Raw genomic sequence first — 19,927 nt, 5'->3', positions numbered from 1 at the left:
CCACCCCTGTTGATGGTTCTCCCTGGAGGAATTGCTTTCTTCTTCTTAGTTACCATACTGTTACTAATTTTAACAACTTTAATGTGCGCCAAAGATTCATCATTCGTTTTCTTGGACTTCAGCCTTATGTCACAGATGGCCTAGGGAACATGCCAACTCCGAGAGATGGTTCAAGGGTTTTATTAGAAATATTTGCTGGGGTGCTATATACAGTCCCCCGTTCTCTCGTCTAAATTAAGCCGTTTCCACTGTATAGTGTATTGATGACCTACTGTGCAAGTTCTTCCGTGCTGTAATTGAGGGCCTAAAGGCAATTGGCTATTCTATCTCCCTTTGGGACTCCTCGGCTATACCTACTTTACCGTTCGGGTTGGTTCTAGAAGGCTATCAGGTTGTGCCTTTCAGACATTCCAGCCCCACTCGGTCTTCTCTCTTTCATGCCCTAAAGATCCCCTCTCTGTGTCTCTCTATAACTCGCCCTTCTTCCTGCTACTTTCCTCCCTCCGACTTCTCTCCTCTTTCTTCCTGCATCTTCCTCCACTGTTCCTCCAATCTGTCTTTCCTTTTACCACCTCCCTCCACACTCGGATGTTACTCCCTCCTACTCTTCCTTGTATCACTTGCTCATTTCCACTCTACCACTACTCCCCCTTTCGACACCACTACTACTCTCCCTCAACCACACTACTACAACTCCCCCTCTCCATACTACTATTAATCCCACCTTTCCACACTACTACTCTCCCAAACCTGTCTCCACATTCCTATCTCCCCACCCCTCTCCACACTACTACTCCATTACACCCTCTTCTCAATCAACATCTTTTCACTCTCTCAATCACTTTCCATTCACTCTCTACACTTTCTCTACTACTCTCATCCATCCTGCACACACACTCACCACACAGTACTGTTTGCTCTCTCTTACCAACCAATACCTCACCTCTTCTTCAAATTGCCTCCACGCTCCATTCCACCATTCCTCTCTTGGTCTGCCACCTAGTCCTCCTGACTTCACCTAAATAACCCACAACTTCATGTTTCCTGTCCCTCTTTTTATCCTCCCCCCTTCTTTTCCTATTGGACGTCTCCCCCAACCAACCTTACCCTAGCTTCCCTACCCAACTCGAGTGTCGAAATGCATAACAGGGATAAGACCTGCTTCTTTTGCTGTGCAGATCCGCGATGCCAGAAAGATGTCTACCCTCATTGGGGAATGGTTGCAGTATCTGTCAGGGAGCTAAGTCCATGGTAAGCATTGGGGCAAGGTTTGGGTTCTACAAAGAGCCGGTCTGTAGTGCGGTTGTAAGAGTTTCTCCTGCCGGGCCTCATATTTGCAGCGTGTGCTGATGATATCTGCCAGCGTTCTTTGTTCCTCGCAGCCACACAGATCCTCTGCTGCTTTGCTTGGTGGCTCTCCCTCTCCTTGGAATCTGGGAACTCCGCCAACAAACTGTTACTGTTAATATAGATACAGGCATTTGGGGAGGGGACAGGTTTTAGGGCCCACTCATCTGCTACTGTCTTCTGGGGTGGGACTGGCTCTAGCTTCTACCCTGGTAGGCCTCCCACCCCAGGCAGAGAGGTGTTCTTATCCCCTCTTGACTTGGGTTAGATTGCGGACATTGCATTCTATGTTCTTTTGTCTGCATTTCCTATGGTTTCTGGAATACTGGGTCCTTCGTCCGTCACAAGCATTCCTGGACTCCCATCGGTATTGATTTAGTCATTATTATTTGATCCTGTATGCGCTCTGTGGGGAGCCAACACCTGTTTCAAATTTACTTGAAATGACTAAACAGTGTAAGGCTCCCACCCTCCGCTCCCATCCACTCTGTCGCCCTCCGTCTTGAGCCTGATCTTCTGAAGTTCCGGAAACTCCTCAAGACCTTCCTCTTCTCCTCTTCCTTCTCTCTCCCGCTACCCTGCTAACCTAGCTCTCTGCTCTTTCTCTCTCTCCCTCCTCTTATCAGCTTGCCGACTGGCTGCCTGGTGTATCTCAGAGTCTCACAGGTCCCTGTCACCCCCACCAGCCCTCCTTCGCACTTGCCTCAGGGCCCTACACCCCACCCACACTCACTGCACTTGAGAATTAACTCAAGAGAGTGGCTCTCTCTGCACTTAGCCCAGTCTCCACTGACTGGGTGCACTTGGACATCCCCCTCCCTATTACCGTGTGCACTTCCACGATCCGTACGCACCTTGCCTGAAGATCGTCTGTCTGTTCTCCTTTGTTTTCACCTCTTAATTCCACTGGTAAAACTGCAGAATCGCCGGCAGGCCTATTTGCTGTATATCAAACTGTTAAATGTATTTTACACACTTACTCTGCCTATGCAGACTATTTTCGTCTCAGAATTCCAAGGGCTCTGGACGACTGCTGTTTGTTTCCCCTGTTCCCACCCTCCTTTAACACTTTGAAACACTTGCCTGTGTAGAGCCGCTTTATAAATAAACAATACCATGCCATACCGCATAATTGTCAATACTTTAATCTGTATAAGGTTTGATTTGTTTTGCAGTTTGTATAGAGCAGTTACTAGTGCACACATCCATCCAAATATCAGTTCAGACCTTCTTCCAATCACACCACATTCTAGTTGCCCCATACACTTTACATTCTAAATGATGCATAATGTACATTCTTTAAGATGCCACACAATGATTTTCACAATGAGACTCCAGTGATTTGTGATCAGCAACTTTAGAAGCAGATGAAAATGCTGATATGCCCTTTAAGTCCACCTGTTGCATCAACTATAGTCATGCTCTATAAAAGCCTTAATCATTTTTCGCTTTGGGTTTGTTTTATGATGCCAATGTTCTGGCTACCCCTACGTCGCCCATTTCAATTAAAAATCAATGCATCAATGCATTATTGAGAAATGCAACGTGCAGGTTGGAAAAATTAACAGCACAGAGTAACTGGTAGAAAAAATAATGTCCAGGACTTTCCATTTGATTCTTTTTTGTCTTTCTGTGCATATTGTAAAAGAACAGTAAGTGTTGCTTGTTAGTCATGTTTCACCCAAAATCATGTGTCTAGCTGTCACAAACAATGTCCTTTCCTTTTACAACCCTCAGATTGACAGCAGCACTAGTGGGTCAGAATGGGAAACTGAACTGGAGGATCTTCTACTTGGCGGTTCATCAGTGTCTGAAAATGAAGGAGTGGTAAACTCGGATAGCAGTTTAGGGCAATTTTCTTTGTTGAGCCAAACAAGTGCCTCAGGTACGTGAAAGTAGGCCGTCTTAAATTTGATTTTCAACCTGTTTGGTATCTGAGCATGGAATATATTTGTGTGTGTTTGCGCACGCACGCGCAATACATTTTATAATGTGTTGTTCGAGGTTTGTCAATTGGGGGCTTTGGCTGTAGTGGGAGATACTATTTGTGACTTTATATTGTCCTGTGTTTTTTGTATTCTGCATTGTCACCATTCTCTTTATAACCTGATTGGACCACGCAGGACAGAGGAGGTAGACTGGTTTTGTGAAATACGGTACTCCTCACACAGTAAATCATAGGCCAGACTTATTTGGGCTCTTGCATGTGTCAGAAATGCTACATATTGTGAATTGACTGAAATTCCAGCTCTCACAGATAGCAGCGTCACCATCGGTCCGAGGTATGAATCTAGATGGCAGATGCAGGTGCTATAACTTTGGTAACACCCAACCACAAGAGACGCTAGCTACATCTGAACACACTCAAACACTTATTTTTTCCGAGGCCCAACCTGCAGGTGTGAAAGGGGAGTGACAACAGATGGAAAGTTGGGAGTCAGCGGTACTGAATAATTAGGTGCAGATTAAACTGTAGTGTTGCCACAAAGAGGAAGTGAGAATGGAGTGGAGGCAGAGGAGGACAGAAGAGTGAGTGAAGGGAGATGAAAGAGAGACGAGCACATGTGGAGGAGGGAGTGACAAGAGAGGAGGTAGAGAGAGGGGTGGGAGCGGAGGAAGAAGAGAGAAGAGTAAAAAGTCGTGGAAGAGAGAAAGAGAGGCGTGGAGGAGGTGTGGGTGAGAGAAAGGAAGGAAGGAGGGCAAGAGAGAGAGAAGAACAAAGGGTGGATGATGAAAGTTGTCAAAGAGGTGATGAAGACTGAGAGTGAAATATATAAGGAAGAGAGGGAATAGAAATTAGTGGAGGAGGGTTAAAAGAGAGAGAAGAATGCGCCAGAATCACGAGAATGTGATGAAAGGAGATCTAGAAGGAGAGAGGTTGCAGTGGAGCTGCAAGGATGTTTTGGAGGCGGAACGGGAGCAGAGGGAAGAAGCAGAGAGAGAAAGAAGGTGGGGAAGATGCGAGAGGGAGCAATAAGAAAGGTGGCCAGGAAAAAATTAGCAATAGAGAGAGGAAAGGGGTGGGAGAATAGAATCAGAGCACAATATAATATACTGTATTGGCGTCCCTCACTAGGGACAGGAGATGAAACCTTTTTCTTCAGAAAAACATCTTTCCCCTTTAAATTTAGTTGCGTGTGGGGGCGTGACCCTGGGAGCATATGCTCCCTTGGCTCTGCCCACCGGCACAACACCTCGGTCCACTTTTTCGTGTTGACGGGAGTGGCCCTGCCTCACCAACACTGTTTTTGAGGCCTGTGGGTTGCTTGTAATTCCACGCGTGCAAAGTCTTCCCCAGGGATATTTGTCCCCATAATTTTAATTGAATGTTTTTTTTCTATACAAGTCTTCTCTAGGATTGTATTTTACATCATCCACCGGTGCCTCAGCCAACCCCAGCGCATGTTGGCTGCAACAGGTTTTAGTAGGTGCCCGTCCGGCGACAGATCTCTCCCTTCGTTCGATCCGTACGCGCTCTGCCTCAGGTGCCTAGGCGAAGACCAAGGCTGGGAAGGTTGTTCAGCGTGCAACACGCTTGAACCCCATTCTCTGAAGAACCGACAGGTGAGTTGGAGAGAACTGTTTCCCAGATCCCTGCGGGACCACATAAAGGTGTATGTAAGGGGGGGGGCTGTTGCGCACAACAAAAATGGCTGCCTGATTGTTGAGCTCCCGCTCCACTGAAAGATCCTTTGCATAAAAATCCTTCTCAGACCTACCTGGTAAGCCTCGGACACAGGCATCGCTAGCCTGAATACCCGTAAACATCCATTGGAATTCCTGGGCTCTGCTGACCAAAGGGGCCAGAGTTGTGCCGTCTCGAACATTGGCCAGCCTGCGCAGCGGACAGGACACAGAATTGAGCACCGGGGCGGCCCACTCGAGTGCCGCGGCTTTGGCGCCCCGAGAGGCCCCAAGTGGGAGGAGCCTAAGTTCTCGACTGGCTCCCGCTCTTCGCTCTGAAGCTGCACCACTGGACTCCCTGGCGGATTTGGGGAGATGAACCGAGGACTGGACATATGATCAGGGAGGTGTATAGCCCGAAGGATCCTGCACTCTGGGGTCCGGAGATAGACCCCCGAACCATCGCCCTGCCAATTCACTCGGCGGGCCCCCGACCTGCATCGCGGTTCCCTGGGAACTGGAAGACAACATCCGATCAAGGTGAGGTTGATACGACGGAAACCGTGGGGGCCTCGGGATTTGGGAACGCCGCTGCCCGAAACAACCCTATCACTCCTACAGAGGATTACCTGGGCTCCATACAGCCCCCGGTGGAGCAAACTTGCCGGGCTGTGGCTGGCTCCCACTTGAAGATCCCAGCGCATGAACTAGGGGCCTGCTGGGAACCCCGAGCGTGAACCACACACCCCTCATATCCCATCTGGCGACAGCGGATACGGCCCTTAGACTCCCATAGAGTCTTCCATAAAATGCCATTCCAATAATACAATACGTGGGAGGGCACAAGCCACTCGGCCCAACTGAGTGTTCCCCTGGACGACGACGACGGAAATACACTCCCGCCCGATATACGTTGAACAAAACTGAGACAAGCGGAATACTCCCTTACCACGACCACCATAGCGGACACCACAACGGAAGAACCATCTGAGATGTGTAGGGGCTCTAAGACCCCGGGGAGCAAGAAGGAAGGCCCGATGGACGCCTACATGGGCAACCAAAACCTAACCACTGTGGCGGATCTGCAAGTTGACGCCGATGAGGCCTCGAACCCGGAACCGGGCAATCAAGTGGATAAACTAACGGCAATAGTGCAGAGTGGATTCCTTTCCGTCAACACAAAGCTGGATGTCATTGTTTCTACCATAGGCTCCCTTAAGGCTAGAGTGGAGAGGGAGAGTGTGCGTGTCGCAGAGGCTGAAAATAGGATAAGCACTAACGAGGACACCATTGCTCATCATACCCGAGAAATTGCCTTGATCAAAGAAAATTTTGTTAAGTTACAAAACAAGTGTGAGGATCTTGAATCAAGATCTAGGAGGAACAATATCCGTGTAGTGGGGGTGTCGGAATCCTTTGGGAAAGGCCAGATGGAAAGGCAACTGGAGGAACTACTCAAAACCCTATTTCGGCGGGAAACATTCTCTGAGCATTTTCTGATCGTGAGGGCACATCGTACACTGGCCCCGATGCCTAAGCCGGGCGCCCCGCCACGCACTATAATTGCAAGACTCCTTAATTACAGGGACATAGACACAATCCTGCGGAAGGCAAGAGGGCGGGAACACTCCAGTTTGAAGAAAATTATATCCATATTTATCCTGATTTCTCGGCAGGGGTGCAAGCAAGCAGGAGATCCTACGAGTCAGTCAAGAAGCTCCTGCAGGAGCGTCAGGTCCCGTACGCGCTCATTTTCCCAGCCAAAATGTGGATCCAACACGCAGGCAGAGCACATTTTTTTTGAATCTCCGGCTGAGGCTACACACTACATCGAAACCTCCATACCTCTCCCTCCCAGAGGGGGCGGGCCAGCACAAAACAGGCCCAGACCGGCAGACTGAAGGGGGAAGATGAACTCATGAGGCAAACGCAGGTACAACACAGGCTCTAGCATAGGCCGTACCTGGAAAAAATGTGTAATACTAATCGGCCCAGGCAATGTGATTAAGTGGAGGCTGGGACCCAATCGGCGGCCACGTGAAGCAACATGGCTACCCTTGGAATATTCCACGAGTTTGGTTTGATGCATCGTCGAGTTAGGGGTGACGATGAGGGCGTGGGGAGGGCAGGGGAGTTGGGATTAGATGTTAGTCTTGGACTGGCCCTATTGAGGCACAAAGTTGGTAACTGGGATTTGAGATGTAAAAATGTGGTTGCATATGGACCGGCACTGACTAGAATTCACGAACATTATATAGTTGCTGTTCAAGCGGATGGCGGATATTTACTCAGGAGGCATGGGCGATGGTCTGAGGGTTAAACTGTTAACATGGAATGTCCGGGGGCTAAATAGTCATATGAAAGTCACAAAAATTGGTAATTACATCACCAGTCATAGCCCCCAGGTGCTGATGCTTCAAGAAACTCACATGGTGGGGACCAGTAATATTCATATACTGCCTAAATGGGGCTCCCTAAGGTACTATACAGAATATTCATCGCAGTCTAGGGGGGGTCATTACACTCATCCATCCAGGGTTGGGGTTTAGGCCAGAGGATCACAGGATTGACCCTTTGGGGAGATATGTTTTGGTATGGGGAGAGATCGCTTCCCAGCGCCTTCTCCTAGTCAACATCTATGGGCCCAATATTGACGACCCCGCCTTCTACATAGAATTGTATCAGATAATTGTTTCACTTGAAATCTCAAGGGTCATCTGGGGTGGGCACTTTAATCTGGTCCTTGATCCGGTGCTAGATAGAGCTTCTAAGGTGGTCAGAGCTCCCAGTAAAGCAGTCCTAAATCTGGTACATATCCTATCGCAACTTCTGTTGGTGGATTCCTGGAAGGAGCTACATCCTGATAGTAGAAGATACATATTTTACTCTACCGTCCATGACTCTGAATCCAGGATCGATTACTGGTTTCTCTCTTCATCTATGACGATGGCACTGCAGGGGTGTGAAATTTTGCCTCGTACTATGTCAGACCACTCCCCGGTGTTGTTAGATCTATTGCTCTGGGGAGCTCCCATGCACGCTAGGAGGTGGAGAATGCCCGGTGGAATGCTTGCAGACCCCGGGGTAGTGGAAACACTGCATGTTGATATTGAAGAGTACTTTACAAACAATGTGGGATCGGTTGACAAAATTTCAACAGTATGGGAATCCTTTAATGCTGAGATAAGGGGGGTGCTGATATCTAGGTCTGTTGGTATGCTGAAAAGAGTGAGAACTGAGCTATCAGAGGTTGAAAGCAAACTTGACAGGTTAGAAACAGACTACACATGTACCAGAAATAAAGACTTATTGTCTGACACACCTGCAAGAGTTTAATAAACTGGCCAGCAGAGAGATTCAATATATTGCGTCCCCTGTAAGGGCTCGAAGATATGGGGAGGGGAATAAGGCGGGCAGAACGCTATCCAATTTACTCAAACAGGATAAACAACCTACCCTGATCACTAGTATTCAGACAGCGCAAGGCGATATTCGCCTCACTGATACGGATATAAATGGGGAATTTCTGGACTTTTATAAGCAACTCTATTCAAATAAAGATTTTAAATCACTCCCAGAAATCAAGACATACCTTGGGGCCCTCTCACTCCCTAGACTACTTGAGGAAGACCGTCTGGCCATGGACCAACCAATCACCCCAGACGAGATCACCGAAGCAATTAAAGCGCTGGCGTCAGGTAGGGCACCTGGGCCGGATGTGTTGGGGGCCGAATTTTACAAAGAGTTTCACGAGGAACTCGTCTCAGTATTGATGCAGGTATGGGAAGAAGCTCTCGATAGTGGCATATTGCCCCCCACCATGAGGGAGGCTATCATAACGGTCCTCCCCAAGCCACGATGACCTCCACAGGACGTATCGTCGTATAGACCCTTGTCACTTATAAATACTGACGCTAAGATATTTGCTAAAGTCTTAGCGAACCGACTTCTCCCCGCTGTACCTACCCTTGTACACCCTGACCAGAATGGGTTTATCCCCACAAGATCCACTGCTCTGAATCTCTGCAGGCTTTTTGGCATCATGGCACAGATAGACCCAGCGAGAAGTGCGGCAGCCATATCCCTCGATGCGGAGAAGGCATTCGATTCCGTCTCGTGGGTCTATCTCCTGGCGGTTCTGGAAGCATTTGGGGTGGGCCCCAACTTTGTAAAGTATGTCAGTTTATTATACACAAAACCTGGTGCACGAGACCTGACTAACAGGACCATCTCTGATATGTTCCTACTGGGCAGAGGTACCAGACAAGGATGCCCATTCTCACCCCTACTGTTCGCATTAACCATCGAGCCAATGGCGGCTGCGGTCAGGCTGAGACACACAAATCGAGGGATTCTGATGAAGGGGTCCACCCAGCTGATTTCCCTCTATGCAGACGACACATTATTGTATGTTAGAAAGCCCGAGGTGAATATAGCACCCATAATGGAAGAAATACGGGAATTTGCAGAATATTCTGGGTACACTATAAACCGAAATAAATCTGAAATATTCCCACTTACTTTGGCCACTCGGTGTCCTCTCACCACAGGAGGGCTTAAATGGTCAGACCGCAACATCAGATACCTTGGTGTGCTGGTATCCAGAGACAAACACACGCTGTACTCGGATAATCATGAAACTGTACTACGCACTATAAGCACGAAACTTCAGATCTGGGGATGCCTCCCAATCTCATTGGCGGGTAGAGTAGCGGTCCTCAAAATGGAGATCCTTCCCAAGTTACTATACCTCTTTATAAATATCCCCATATGGCCGGGCAGAGTCTTTTTCACCAAACTCCGATCCATAGTGGTCATATTTCTCTGGGGCGGAAAAACGGCTAGAATAAGCTGGGAAAAAATGACGGAACCATACTCCACGGGAGGCATAGCGGCCCCTGACTTCGAGCTTTATTATGTTTCCCAGGCACAGTTTGCAAAACACTGGTATAAGGCCCCAGATAATACACCCCATGCGTGGATAGAAGAACATACCACACACCCCACGAATATACAATCTGTCCTCTTTGATACAAAATATAGGGACACGTGCGAATAACCGTGTAAGCTGCACGATGAGGGTATGGGAGGCAATATTCAAAAGACTGAAGATTGAAACACCCTATAACCCGTAGATACCTCTGTGGAACTTCCCTGGCTTGCCTCCCACGCATGACACTAGCGTACAAGACTCGTGGGACCCTGACAGGGAAATGAAAGTGGGGGACATGTTTGTAGATGGAAAATTTGTGGAACTGAGGTTGCTCTTAAGGGCATTGGGAGATGGACCGCTCAAAACCCTCCAATACTATCGTATGAGGGCCACATTTATCAGGAGGTGACCGTTATTTCCGGACGAACCAGTGGTTCATTTCTGTATACAACTAATAACGACTACAAACGGTCTGGGGATCTCCAGGCTGTACTCTGCGGTTCAGGCACACACCCCCACGCTGAATCGTGTTAGGGAGAAGTGGGAAGCAGATTTGCAGATGTCAATTGAGGAGAAGAAATGGGCAAGGTATTGCATGCTTACTAAAACCGTCTAATTAAATTCTGGGCTGAGATTGATTCAATTTAAAATCCTAAACAGGCTACATTATACACCAGCCACAGTTGCAAAATTTGCACCGGATGCCTCAGACTCCTGCCCTAAGTGCAATTCACCTCAGGCTGATGCTTATCATATGTATTGGAAATGTCCGCTGATGACAGGGTTTTGGAAAGAAGTGGCAATATTGTTGGAAGAAATAACAGATTCCCCCTGCGATGACCCCCCAGAGATACCTATTTGGCGATATTGGCAAATGTTCTGAAAACATTTGTAGATTATTCAACATTACGTGTGCCATAGCCAAAAAATGCATACTTCAGAAATGGAAGAGTTCCGCCCCACCCAGTATGAATCATTTTTTGCAAGAATTGACACACATAAATGAGGCAGAAGAACAGTTTGTTATGACCCAACCTGTATCATGCAGACCCAAGGACATCTGGGGCCCCTTCAGAGTCTACTTGTGCAACATGATTGAAAATGATAATATGTCCTCGTAACAGTGTAAACAGAATCAAATTAAGATGTGTTCTTGTTGTATATACGAGTTGAAATGTTCTGCGGTGCCGCTGTGCTTTTGTAACCACGAATAACGAAAGTTTAAAAAAAAAAAGGAGTATGTAAGGAGACAGACAAAAAAGGTGAGTGTCTTGTTCTCAAAAGCACCCCACAAAGGTGACTTCTTCTCTGGGAAGTGACCTAGCGGGAGGGGCCTAGTAGACTCTGTTACCAGCAAGGGTACTGAGGCTCAGATAGCTACCGGCCTCGCAACCGAGGGGTCCACAGATCCTCCCAGTCCCACAGCTGAGGGGCCACATGGCTCTAATACCGGGCCAGTTCGAGGGGCTTTGATCTAGTACTGGGCTTATGCCTGAGGGGGTGCCTTAACGCAGTGATAAAGGCACTACCGGTACTATGTCCGAGGGCACTCAGCCTACCATGTCGACACCTGAGGTGCAGGGCAGATCCGAGCCTACGCGTTCAGGCAAACAGGCGGAGGCCAAAGCCAGTACCTCCACGAACTTGCAAGCTGCATGTGGAGTGGTACCCGACAAAATGGCAGCAAAGCCAGACAAAATGGCAGTGATTTCAGAAGCGTGCCACTCCTGCCAGCCTCAGAGACAGGATTTCCCTCCGCGGGTGGAATGGTCTCCCTTGACCACGCAGCAGGTCACATGGTGCACCTCCTACCCAACCCCATTGTGCCAGTTGCGCTGCACTGAGGCAGGCTATGCCTAGGGCAGGCACAGCACAGGGAAAAATCAACTGCACATGCCGGTCCTTCTGGCCGTACCAGTACAGGAAGGTGGCTCGCCAGCGTGTGAATTCTTTTTTTGATAAATTCGGCCCTGTCTCCGCCTCCTGCAGCTCCCCTAAATACGCAGCCTGCAGACACTACAGACCAACAGGACACAGCAGACCAGGCAGACACGGATGAGGACAAGCAACAGGACACACCTTCCTCCGCAAGGGCTTTCCATGACAGACTGGCCGGTCTGGTGAAATACCTGGGCATTCCTCAGCCATAGAAGGAGCAGCCAGAAGCGGGGGTCCTAGTGGAAGTATTGACTATCCGCTCATCCACCAGATCAGGTATCCCACTCCAAAAGGATGTGGAGAGCCTGACGAAGAAGGGCTGGACAAAATCCATTCTACGCAACCAACCAACAAGTGGCTGGATGCAAAATGCAGACAGAGGGCAATGCCCTCCTCCTGTCAGTGCACACACAGCCGAATTCGTCTGTAATTGCGGTGGTGTCAATATACGAAAACCCTCAGACATGCATCACATCCGCGTGCACTTCGGCCCTCTTAGGCAAGTAGGAAAAGATCCTGGAGGCCTATGGGAAAAAGGTGTACTCCAATGCCACTCTCCACCTACGGCAAGCCAATGCAGATGCCATGCTAGCTGCCCCAAATCAGAGACTATGGAGGTAGACTGCCGAATTCCTACTGGACCCGCCGGTTCAAAGGCAGGATTGTTTCAAGGCCGGCCAGGCAGAGACTAAAATGGTGGTGCAAGACTTATCCTCGATGGGTCATATTGATACAGCCGGTAGGGCCATCTGTATGGCTACAGATATGAGGCGGATGGCATGGCTCAAGGCCCCCAGGTTCAGTCCAGACATGCAAGACTGCATCCGATCTCTCATTTGAAGGAGGGGATTTGTTCTACTCTTCCACAGATGAAGAGTTGGACAAGAAAAAGAACAGCTCACAGACAGCCAAATCACTGGCTATACTTGCAAAGCCAGTATCTACGAACTTTGGACAGGGACAATCGTGGTCAGACAGGGGTCATACCTTTTGGCAGGTTTAGAGTTTTCCAAGACCGCCGTACTTGATGGACTGACAGGTCCCCCAGCTGACATCAGCGCAAACAGCAGAAAACCACACACAAGGGCTCCAGCCTGAGAGGGAAAGAACCAATGGCGGTGTCATCATGATCCACAGTTCTCCGCTGGGGGACATGCTTGCTCTCCACGTTCAGTCCTGGCAGACATGGTTCACAGATCCTTGGATACGCTCAGTGGTAGCGCAGGGCTTCCGCTATCCGATACCACAAGCCCCCCCTTTCTCCCCTGCCACAGATCGTGACACCATCTATCCTTGCGGAGATCTTCTCTCTGGTAGCGAGTGAAGCAGTAGAGGAAGTCCCTACCTCTCAGAGAGGCTCTGGATTTTACTCTTGTATCTACACAATACAGAAGAAAAACCAAGCAGGCCTGCGAGTGGTGCTAGATCGGTCCTTCTTAAACCTCTACTTACCCCTCAAATGTTCAAGATGGTTACGCCAGCTCTGATGGCAGAGTCTGTGTGTGGGGGAGACTGGACGTGCTCCCTGGATCTGAAGGATGCATACCTACACGTCCCAATATGTCAGCCCACCGCTCCTTCCTACGGTTTCGGATCATGGGCTCTCACTTCCAATACAAGGTCCTCCCGTTTGAGCTCATTTCAGCCCCAAGCATGTTTACAAGACTCATCAATACGGTGACAGTGCTACTCAGGTCAGAGGGCCACCATGTGTATACCTCAATGACTGGTTGGTTCGCGCTGAGTCACCTGTCAAGGTCAGGAATACAGCCTCCAGGCTGAGAATACTCTCTATGAACTTGGGTTCTCCATCAACCTCAAGAAGTCACAGCTCCAGCCAACACAGTCCTTGACCTTCTTGGGTCTCAAATGGTATACGAAAGCACACATGATATTCCCCATCGCAGAGAAGGTTGTGACGATCAAAGCAGCAACGGGGCATTTCCTCAGCAGGTTGGTAACTTCTGCATGGTAGTACCAGCACCTGCTAGGGATTATGGCAGCATGCCTCCTGGCAGTGCCTCACACCAGACTCAAAATGAAGAAGTTGCAGTTGCACTTTTCAGCCTCATGGAGTCAGGAATCTGGTGCTCAGGAAGCATTAATCACCATACCAACTCATTTAAACCAGGACCTGCTATGTTGGAGGATGGACACCAATATTATGGCTGTGAAACCTTTCAAACAGTCCCGGGCGGCATACACCATTACAACAGACTCCTCCCTCAAGGGGTGGGGAGCCACTCTGGGCAACCACAGTGTGCATGGTCTATGATCGAGAGAGCACCAGCGCAGTCACATCAATTGGCTTGAAATGATGGCCATATGGCTGGCTCTAAACGCTTTCCTTCCGGTTATCAGCAACAGCTCAGTCTGTATTCAGACGGCAGCTCTACCTCAATAAACGGGGGACACCAGGTCACCGCCCCTGTGCAGGCTAACAATTGAAATATGGGATTGGGCCATAGCCAACAACATATGGCGTTCCGCGATCCACCTCTCGGGGGAGTCCAACCAAGAGGCGTCAACAGTTTGTGTTCTGGATGGGACAGGGTAAGGGCTCGCTGGGGGATGCCCTACAGCTCCATTGGGACGGGATGTGCTCTTATAAATTCCCACCAACTCCGCTGATCCACAAGGTCATCTACAATGTAAGAGAGGCACATCAACTACGCCTCCTCTTGATATAACCACAGTGGCCTTCTAGACCATAGTGCTCAGTACTCTTGTGACTGTCGAATCAACCACTGGTTCCTCTTCCGGTGGAGGTGGATCCGCTCTTACATGCTATTTTAGGGAATCGGGATACAAGAATGCTTACTAATGTCTTTTCCTTTCGTTCTTTTCTTCCCAGGATGCGGCGTTCCGAAGGGGAGATGACGCCACCGAAGTGCTGTCCACAGGACCGGAGGGACGATGGATGGAAGCAGGATTCTCCTCAGTAAGTGTGATATTAATGTTCTTTTTCTTTCAGGTACACAGTTTGTGTAGGAAAGGTGAAGCCCTCAGGAGACCGATCCGAACACGGTGAGTGTCACGCTGCAGGCGCAGAGTAACGCAAAGAGTGTTTCTCTGCCCGGGCGTGGTTTAAATAGCCTCCAGGTATCCCAGATATCCCTAGGTCGAACCACACCCAAAAAGCTAGACCGCATAGCTCAGTTCATGGAACTGAGTTATGTAGGGGGATCCATATTGCCCAAAGTGCATTACAAAGTCCAATTCCAAGTCTGCCCTCTACCTCATGTATGAGCCTGGCGCCACAAGCGCCAGGTCTTACTCCAAGTGGGTCTCAGCTGAGATGGGGAGGCCCTTAAGGTCCATGTGGGGGATCGTAGGCTGGGTCCAGTGCTTTGCCTAAGAGGGTTAGGGACAGAGATCATGACACCTGGAGATCATCCAGAAGACAAGAAGCACTTCCACTAGGAACCAATACAGGAGCAAATGGACCAGGTTCTGATCTATTGTTGTGCACCCTCGATCAGGTGCTGTCCTTCCCAGCACACCTGGCACAGTCAGAGGTTCAGGATGATACATGCAGGACCTACCTGGCAGCCATAGGTGCATACAGAAATTCCACCTATAACGTTTTCTCCACTTCCAACGCTGTGGTCAAAAGGCATCTGGCAGGTTTAACCAGGTTGTACCCACCTGTCAGACGCCCTCACCCAGTCTGGTACCGCAACATAGTTCTGGGAGCCCATGGCATCGATAAAAATCAGACTGGGCACAATCAAGACAACGCTCCTGGTGGGCCTTATATCGGCACGCAGGATCAGCGAAATTCAGGCCCTAGTGGCATCAGAACCATATACTACTTTCCATCAGGCCATGGTGGTGCTCTGGACACACCCTTCCTTTCTCCCAAAGTTGGTGTTGTCGCTTCACCTCAACGAAGAAATAGTCCCTGCAACTTTCTTTCTGAATCCGAAAGAAGAGGCAGAAAAGGTGCTACAGTCTCTCGACGTCAGGAGAGCTCTGAAATTTTACCTGGACAGGACAAAGGCCTTGCGCAAGTCGGATGCCTTGTTTGTAACTTTCAGCAGTTCAAAACCAGGCTGTCATGCTTTGAAGACCTTGATAACTAGGTGGATGGTAATGGCCATCCAAGAAGCCTACAAGGGACAGCACTTGAAGATACCAGCGAATATGCACTCTCATGCGGTCAGAGCCAAGACAACAGTGGTAGCCTTCCAAAGGCACGTACCATGGCAAACAATCAGCCGGGGCAGCCAATTGGGCTACCCCCTCAGCTTTCTGCCAGCATTATTGCTTTGACGCCAGTGCTAGATCAGACGTAGCCTTCGGGCAAGCGAGCCTAAAGAACTTGTTTTCTTAATATTTGCAACGTCTCTCCTCCCAGGGCTTCAATCAGCGGTACAGTATGGAGGAAATGGGACGGGACATTGGTGTAATTACAAGTTACTCAATGTAGGGACTACCATACCCCTAGTCCTTTTCCTCCATACGTCTCACCATCCTCCCCACCTAAAAAGCAACGTTGTTAGGCAAATGTAATATAGCTGACACATCAAAGGGAACTGAGGGGTTGTGCGCAGCTAAATTTAAAGGGGAAAGTCGTTTTTTTCTGATGAGAAAGGTTCCGTTCCGGTCCCTATCGAAGGATGCCCGTACAGTATGGAGGAAAGGGGACTATGGACTAGGAGTACGTTGGTCACTACGGTGAGTAACTTGTTATATATACCTGAAGACCAACCATTTGAGGAAGATCAATGAGAAGTGGAGGAAACAAGTTTGTCAAATAGCCAGAGTACTATGCCTGTGAAAGAGTCTGATGCCTGATCCCTGTCCGGACCACACAAGGCACTAGGGGTAGTGGTGTCACTTGATTAACAACCCCAAGAGGACCAGCATGACATTCTGCTGAATACAACAAGAGCCAGGAAAGACTTTGCAAGAGGCCATCAAAGAGGTGCAGGTCACTTTAATCCTCAAAGACTATGGGCTTCATTACAAGTTTTCCGGTAAATGTTAAAAATTCAGGTAGTTCCATTTACCAGCTCTTTTAATGTTCTGGCAAATTACAAGTAAGCGGAAACAAAGTGGCGCCGATATTAACAGCAAGATACTGGACCTTCAGGAATTACTGTTGCCGGTAATACCACCAATAGAATAGAATGCCAGGGGCCTCATTACATGGTACAAGGTAAAAAATGTAATTTACCGGCATGGCAAGAGGCCGCCAATTGCGTACCATTACGAGTACACGGACACGAGCATAGCGCCATGCCGGTAATGACCCGACCGCCATGCCGCTAAAGACCCCAAAAAAACCTTAGCGGCACTGACGAAAGCGCTGATAGGACTTCCGACCTCCTGCACCACGCAAATAGCGGCCACCACTATTAGCGGTCACCGTTAAATAGTGGAACCGGAAATAGCGTCATCGCACAGGAACGGGAAAGAGCACGGCGGCCATCTTTAAAAACACAATCCATTGCCATCCTGTGCCCCCAGGACCTGTTTCCACACCAGTGCCATCCCAAAGCCTCAAGGATCCCCTCACCATGCCAAAGGCCATAAAAAAAAAACACAGACCGGCAGTGTAAAGAGAAATTTACACTGCCGGTCTGTAAATGTAAATGAGGAACTGATAATGCTGACGGAGACCCTTGCAGCAAACTCTGATGTCGTATTTGCCAATGACATGCGGCGGGAGACCCTGATCCAGAAAAAGGCCATCTGGGCAGAGGTCGCCCTGAAAGTCAGTGCGGTGGGCACCACCACCCGCACCGTTAGGGAGTGCAGGAAGTGGTGGGACGATTTCCGCCTCCGGGTCCGCAGCATACTGTCTGCGAACCGCAAGCTGGCCATGGCCACAGGAGGTGGCGCTGATTCACCAATTAAACTCGAGGAGTGGGAGGAGACCTGCGCCAGCACGATTGGCGTCGAATCCATCTAGGGAGTTGGGAGCATAGAACACGGTGTGGCCACAACATTAGATGGAGGTGAGTGTACACATGAAACAATGCACTGTGAATGGTGAGGCACCCCCCAAATGTGAGGCCAGATTCACCTCATGGATGCGGTCACAAACCTACATGCACACAACCCTGTCCATGTGAGTGTCACACCCCAACACACACACATGCACGCATCACCACAGACAAGTGCCACACAGACCCATGCATGGATGACCCACTCAACAGCCCCATGACCTGAATGCCCACTAATGAAGTCCCAATGCACAGAACAGCATGATGAACTGAATCTGCATGAAGCACGTTGAACCATCACCAATGCCATCCCCCTATTTGTCCCCCATATGCTCACATACCGACAGTGAAGAACCTGCCATGCGACTCAGGTTCCCCCTGTCAAGAAAAAACCCAGGGCACACCCCCACCACATCAAGGGGCCCAGGGAGGAGTGAGCACCTGCAGAGGGGCAAACATCGCAAGAGCGGCACTGCACCAATACCGCAATCTACACCAGCAACAATTGCCACACCCACTGATGTGAACCCCCCAACACAGGTTACACCCATGGAGGGCCCACCCTCCGCTGTCACAAGTTCAACTTGTGAGGCAGCAGCCACAGCACCGCTGTCAGATGTGGAGGACCCCAGTGAGCTCACCATGCACACACCCAGGCCCCCAGGAAGCCCAGAAGCAACTCCACGGCCAACACCTGGATCCAGTATCCATGGCCAGTCTGCTGAGGAGAACACGGGAGGGTGCTGGAGCCCACCGGTGGCCTCACCTGATGGCCGGGACATAGAGGAAGGTGCAGCAGCCACACCACGAGCTCGCCACAGTGGCCATTACCTGGCCACCATCAGGCAGCGCCAGGAGGACATTACATTGCTGGTTGGGCATCATGTGGAAGAGGCTGCCCGTCTCAAGGGGGAGGTCACGGAGACTGCTAGGCACTCGAGGCTGGCGATGGAAGCCTGTACCAACAGGCTCTGCGAGGAGATTGGCCAATTGAGGCAAGTCCTCACGCGCATAGCGGACGCGATGGACCGCCAGTTCCCTCCACCACCACAGGGACAATCAGCCACCTCATCATCTGCAGGTTCAGGGCAGACAAGCCCCCTCCGCCGCTCCATGCGCACCACGAGGCGCACACCCTCCCAACCTCCTAATGGTGGTGGTGGCAGTGGGAATTAGGGACAGCAGGGTCTAGCTGGCACGTGTGCAGCAGGACACCAACATTGTGCAAGCCACACATGGGGTTGTTGTGGGGGGAGGGGGGAAAGTGTGGTGGGATAGTTGGGGACATGCACTTTTTCATCTCATTATACCTTAATACACTGGTGACTAGTTAAAACACAGGCTTGGACTTCGTCATTGTGTATGTGTACTTTATTGGGGACAGGGTCCATTGTGCGCTTCACCACAGACACCACAGACACCAGTGCACTAATACCCATAACCATCCTACAGAGTTGAACCATATTTGGTTGATCAGATGCTATCGCACATCGTGTCCCTCCTGGGCATCGCTTCTTGCACGTCCAGCATCCCCGTCCCCTCCGTCCTCCTCACCATCATCATCCTCATCAGGTGGTTGCATTTCTACGTCAGGGGGCAGTGGCACATTCCGTCTGATACACATATTGTGCAGCATGACACATGCCATAGTGATCTTGGCCACCTTCTCATGGCCGTACAGGAGAGCCCCACCCGACCTGCTTATGCACCGGAACCGTGTCTTCAAAAGGCCAAATGTCTGCTCAATCACAACGCGGGTACGGGTATGTGCACGATTGTAATCCTCTTCGTGCCTGTTCTGTGGGTTCCATACAGGGGTAAGGAGCTACCTCTTCAGGGGATAGCCAGCATCACCTGTATGGGTTGAAGAATGGGGACCTGTTACTGTTGACCTCAAGTGCAGCCTGCACATATCACACTAATTGACTTTGCATTGTGATTGACATCCACGATTCCCATCATGCATGCAGACGATCTGTGTGACTGCAATGTGCAAAGGTGAGCTTGTCCCTGCAAGTGGGTATGCCCCATGCATGCCTCCGACAGTCATTGACATGTCCTGGGTCAGGCCAGGTCTTGGGTGTCCCTGGGCCAGGCAAATTTGGTACCACACTGCTACTGTACTGCCATT

General features: G+C 49.8%; 1 protein-coding gene across 2 annotated transcripts in view; it reads left to right on the top strand.

The window, feature by feature from the left end:
* TAF1B (TATA-box binding protein associated factor, RNA polymerase I subunit B) overlaps positions 1-19,927 on the top strand; it is a 1,890,249-nt gene that overhangs the window by 451,454 nt on the left and 1,418,868 nt on the right. For both annotated transcript variants that reach the window (XM_069605992.1, XM_069605991.1), the window contains one exon: positions 3,085-3,232. In XM_069605992.1, the coding sequence (XP_069462093.1) occupies positions 3,085-3,232 (148 nt within the window). The remainder of the gene's footprint in view (positions 1-3,084; positions 3,233-19,927) is intronic.

Source organism: Ambystoma mexicanum, chromosome 4p (genome assembly GCF_040938575.1).
Source record: "Ambystoma mexicanum isolate Mex_15411 chromosome 4p, UKY_AmexF1_1, whole genome shotgun sequence".
NCBI classification, from domain to species: domain Eukaryota; kingdom Metazoa; phylum Chordata; class Amphibia; order Caudata; family Ambystomatidae; genus Ambystoma; species Ambystoma mexicanum.
Note: the sequence above shows the minus strand (reverse complement) of the source record. Positions and strands in the feature narration are given on the sequence as shown.